A 5,000-nucleotide genomic window follows, 5' to 3' on the forward strand; every position below is an offset into this window, starting at 1 on the left:
CATTCCTGAAGGCGAAGACCTGAATGCCAGTAGGCCCGTATAATATATCTTCCGGAGCATACGAGGATTCTTTCGGAAAAATTTGCCATGCTATTGGCGTTATTTACCTACTAATATCAACCCTTTCAACACCACGGGGTCTAGCATCAAAATTCCTTTTTGTCTAAATTTCGGAGGAAAACGGCCCGTCTAGATGCGGTTATTTTTCTTAGTGATCCTTTCAGACCTTGGGTTGTCACATGACGTCTGAATTTCATATTTCCCGTATGTTTAGAAAAGGGTTAAAATAAATCACATATTTCTGGAGGACACTCAACTAATGAGGTACCGCATCTTTCAAAATTGTATCCTTCCCATGGCATATAAGCCACTAATATTTTTTCCCCAAGGCGAGTTCCCGCACCAACTGTAGCAAAGCACCATCTGCTAAAATCTGTCCCTTTTTAATACATTTACCCCGGCGAACCTGAGGTTTTTGATGCATACAAGTATTTTTGTTTGAGCGTTGATACATAATTAATGGAATACTTAAAGTATTCTCATTTCCCGATAAAATTATCTTCTCAGTGTCAGTATAAAGGATTTTTCCCTCGTGTTCGGCTATAGCGGGAACCCCCGAATCTAAAGCCACTTGGCGTTCCAATCCAGTTCCAACAATGCACTTTTCGGACCGAGAAAGTGGAACTGCTTGACGTTGCATATTAGAACTCATTAAAGCTCGATTCGCATCATTATGTTCGATAAAAGGAATTAGGGAAGCTCCAATGGAAAAATATTGGAAAGGAAAAATGCTTCGAAGATGAACCTCTTCCCATGCGATAGTCAAAATTCTTGGCGGTATCGAGCTGGTACAGCCTGTTCTTCTTGAATGCCCCGATTAAGAGCCAAAGAATTTCCTGCCGCTATCATATAATATTCATCTTGACTTGGTGATAAAAAAAGCATCCGTATCCGCGCCTTTTTTGATTTCTCAACGAGTTCATAAAACGGACTTTCTAACGACCCCCAATCACCAATCCTGGCATGAATTGATAAAGATCCAATAAGTCCCACATTGATTCCTTCAGACGTGTCAATGGGGCAAATACGCCCGTAGTGACTAGGATGGATATCTCGTATTCGAAAATTAGCAGTTCGCCCTGTTAATCCGCCAGGGCCCAAATAACTCAACTTTCTCCCATGAACGATTTGTGTCAATGGATTAGTGCGATCCAAAACTTGAGATAATGGATGTAATCCGAAAAAGGATTCATAAGTAGTTGTTAACGGAGTTGAAGTTACCAAATTCTGAGGAGTAGGTATCAATTTATGCCTAATTGCTCCGCCTATAGTTCCCTTAACTACATTTTCTAAACGAGCCAGAGCCAACCCGAGCTGGTCTTGTAAAAGATCCGCTACAGAGCGAATACGTTTATTTTTCAAATGATTCATATCATCAAGTGTACCCATTCCAAATTTCATCCCAATCAAATGATCGGCAGCTGCTAATATATCTCGTGGTAACAAAAATATATTGTTCTGAGGTATATTAAGATTAAGTCTCCAGTTAATATTTCGGCGACCAATCCTCCCCAATTCACACCTTTGGTGAAAGAATTTTTTTTGTAATTCCTTACATAAGGATTCAGAAAATATTGGATCCCCACCTACACAAGAAAATTGTTGATAAAACTCCAAAATAGCATTTTCTTTTGACCCAATTTTTTTTTTCTCCTTATCGGTTAAGAAAGATAAGAAAATTTCAGGGTAGCAAACATTCTCTAGAATTTCTCTTAGATTCGAACCCATAGCTGATGATAGAACTAGAATAGATATTTTCTGTTTCCTACTCACACGAGCCCATATTCTTGCTTTTTTATCAATCTCTAATTCTAGCCTGCCCCCCCAATCTGATATTATGGTGCCGGTATAGACCGAAATCCCGTTATGATCCAATTCTGACTGGTAATAGATACCAGGACTTTGTAATATTTGATTGATCACAACTCGGTATATTCCGTTTACTATAGAAGTTCCAAGGGAATTCATTAAAGGAATGTTTCCAATAAAAATTCTTTGTTCTTGCATATTCCTATTGGTTTTCCAAATTAATCCCGCGGATACATATAATTCAGAAGAATATGTAAGTAATTCATAGACAGCATCTCGTTCTTTTATCAGAGGTTCTACCAATTGATATGTTTCCACAAATAATTGAAATTCAATTTCGTGATCTATATCTTCAATTTTTGGAAATTGCGAAAGTTCTTCTATTAAACCCTGATCAATAAACCGATAAAACCCTTCAAATTGTATCTGATTAAATCCGGGTATTGTAGATGTTCCCTCTTTTCCATCCCCGAGCATCTTTTTTGAATTTATCATTTATCCGTTTATTTTAAAAATCCCATATCTCATTCTTCACCGAATCATATAGATAGAATTCGATCTAGCAATAATGGAATTTCTATTCTGTTTACTGAATCACATGAAATTTTATCCAACTCCAAGATATATGGAATGTATGAAATCCGTATGAACGGAGACTAGATTCAATTGGAATTTTTTTTATAAGAAAGAGATCCGAATGGAACAGAATTTAGAAATACCGCTGGAACTTATGGAGTTTTGTAACGACTAGAAAAAAAGTAATTTCATTTTCACCTATGATATTACATATTCCAATTCGATCGCATACCATAAAAAACGGTATTCATGATAGGATCTGTTCGAGCAGATAAACATATAAGAAATAGAAAACTTTTTTTTAAACACTTTACTTTTTCATGTATTTGTATTTCATTGTTCAAAAAAATAGTTGCAGAAAAAAGATGGATTTTTACCTATTTTGAATAGAATATTTAGAATATCATTGAATTGAAGTAGGTAAGAAAACGTATGTTTTTTTATTTATTAATTTTAATTATTATTAAAATAAAAAAGAATGCACAGGTATATATATATGTCTCTTTTTCTTCTTTTATTGTGGTACAGTTCTATTTGGAACAGCACATGCTGTGCTCTACCAAAAATTAAAAATTTTTTTCAATGTATTCAATGAAAAATTTCAATACAAAAATTTATTGAGAATTACTCCTCAAAAGCATCCCTAGAGAGATAAAATACCCCATTATAGAGCTATACAAGGTAACGTATGTTCTGATTCTGGGGTTTACATATACTCATTATTAGTGTTATAATTCAAATGGAAGAAGATTTCTTTTTAATTGAAAAAACTCAAAATAGATTAGTTATAAATCTATTTCTAATGATTTTCTTATCTTATATTATTAGAAATAAAAAATGTAAATTTGAATTCAAAAAAGGTCATGAATTTACAGTCAATAGTTAATGGTTCTGATTTGTACTAGATTCTATATTTTGTGACTGAAAATCTATATTTTTTTCGGAGTTGAAAAAAAAACAAGAGAAAATTTGAATCTAGTACAAATCATTTTGGCGGCATGGCCGAGTGGTAAGGCGGGGGACTGCAAATCCTTTTTCCCCAGTTCAAATCCGGGTGCCGCCTCAACAGGAGACTTGAAATCTCCTGTTATAAAACTATAACAAACGTAGGAAAAGACTCTTGATACTTTCTTTTCGTGATTCTAAGCCCCTGGCTCTCGAGGTTCTATTCTCTAACCTAAAGTTTTACCTATCAGATTAGAGGAAAACTAAAACGAGTGGAGGGAAATCCATTAGATTGGATAGGCAGAGAGGGAATTAAATTAATAGTTTTGGAAAGGATCTAAGATACTTTGGATATAGACTCATGAAAGTGTCGGAATGCTCAGACATTCAATCAATATTAGATTAGATGAAGAATTGCCTTTCGTTTTACTTCAAATAAAAATAAAAAACGATAAAAGAAAGAAAAAAGATTATTCTTTCTACATATGAGTCAGATTTTTTGGATACTTCGAAAAGTATCTGTTTACTTGTGTTTACATCTTGTCGATTCTACTAGAAATTCTATAATTAAGAATAACTCAGTATAAGATAAGTGGATTTTTTGGAGTAGTTCATCAATGGTGACCAAATATCTCTCCCTTTTTTTGACTCTGCACCAGTGATTTCACTATTATTAGTGAACAATAATGGAAAAGTTTCTTCATATTCATAGGGGACAGAATTCACATGGATATAGTAAGTCTCGCATGGGCTGGTTTAATGGTAGTTTTTACATTTTCCCTCTCTCTCGTAGTGTGGGGAAGAAGTGGACTCTAGAAGTACTCCTAATTGCGATAATAATCAAACTCTATCAACCTGTATCAATTGTTTTAGTTTTCTAGACCGGCCGGCAATTTTTTTTAAGATCTTTTTTTAGAAATTGGATTTATGTTTTGTTTTATTGACTCATTTTATTTTTTGATATCAGAGTTTATACCGTTAACCATTCATGGGATAACCCCCTTTCGAAATCTCAAGAGGTTTCCATCGAATTCGGATTATCCGTATTAAATGGATCAAACAAACAAATGAAATTGAGAAAGTATGTACATAGATTTCATATTCTATATTAATTTATATTTACATTTATAAAGAAAAAGAGAGATATGGGTGGATTCCTTTATATTAAGATATTTCACTTGTATCTTTATACATTACAATAACCATAATGGCTAGTATGGTAGAAAGAGATCTCTTTCTACCATACTAGCGGGCCCCTTAGGATACTACTGAATCTAATGCATTCCTTTCATTTAAGACGAGAAATTGACATCCTTTTTTGTCATTGATAGTCAAATTGTATTCAAATTAATTATTTTGACTAACCGTTTTTACGTAAATTATAAGCAAAAAAGCAGTAGGAACGAGAATGAAGAGTGCAGTAGCAATAAATGCAAGAATATTGACTTCCATAATTAAATCGTTTATTATTTATTTTTTTTCTTTGGAATATCTCGGGATTTAATCCCATAGAGATGAGAAATCTTTCGCTTGTAAACTCACTCAGATGAATTAGATTTCGATGATATCGAATGAAAGAAATATCATGAATAACAATATCGGAGCTATAA

General features: G+C 33.7%; 1 protein-coding gene and 1 non-coding gene across 2 annotated transcripts in view; one reads left to right on the top strand and one right to left on the bottom strand.

Moving 5' to 3' along the window:
* Nucleotides 1-497: 497 nt before the first annotated feature.
* LOC125598942 (DNA-directed RNA polymerase subunit beta-like) overlaps nucleotides 498-5,000 on the bottom strand; it is a 6,100-nt gene continuing 1,597 nt past the window's right edge. The window contains exon 1 of the mRNA XM_048772635.1: nucleotides 498-5,000. This exon is cut by the window's right edge and continues 1,597 nt beyond it. Within this exon, the coding sequence (XP_048628592.1) occupies nucleotides 823-2,364 (1,542 nt within the window). The 5' untranslated portion in view covers nucleotides 2,365-5,000 and the 3' untranslated portion in view covers nucleotides 498-822.
* TRNAC-GCA lies at nucleotides 3,438-3,508 on the top strand. Its single transcript has one exon. It is a non-coding gene; the product is annotated as a tRNA-Cys (tRNA).

This window comes from Brassica napus, unplaced genomic scaffold, assembly GCF_020379485.1.
Source record: "Brassica napus cultivar Da-Ae unplaced genomic scaffold, Da-Ae ScsIHWf_1810;HRSCAF=2446, whole genome shotgun sequence".
Lineage (NCBI taxonomy): Eukaryota > Viridiplantae > Streptophyta > Magnoliopsida > Brassicales > Brassicaceae > Brassica > Brassica napus.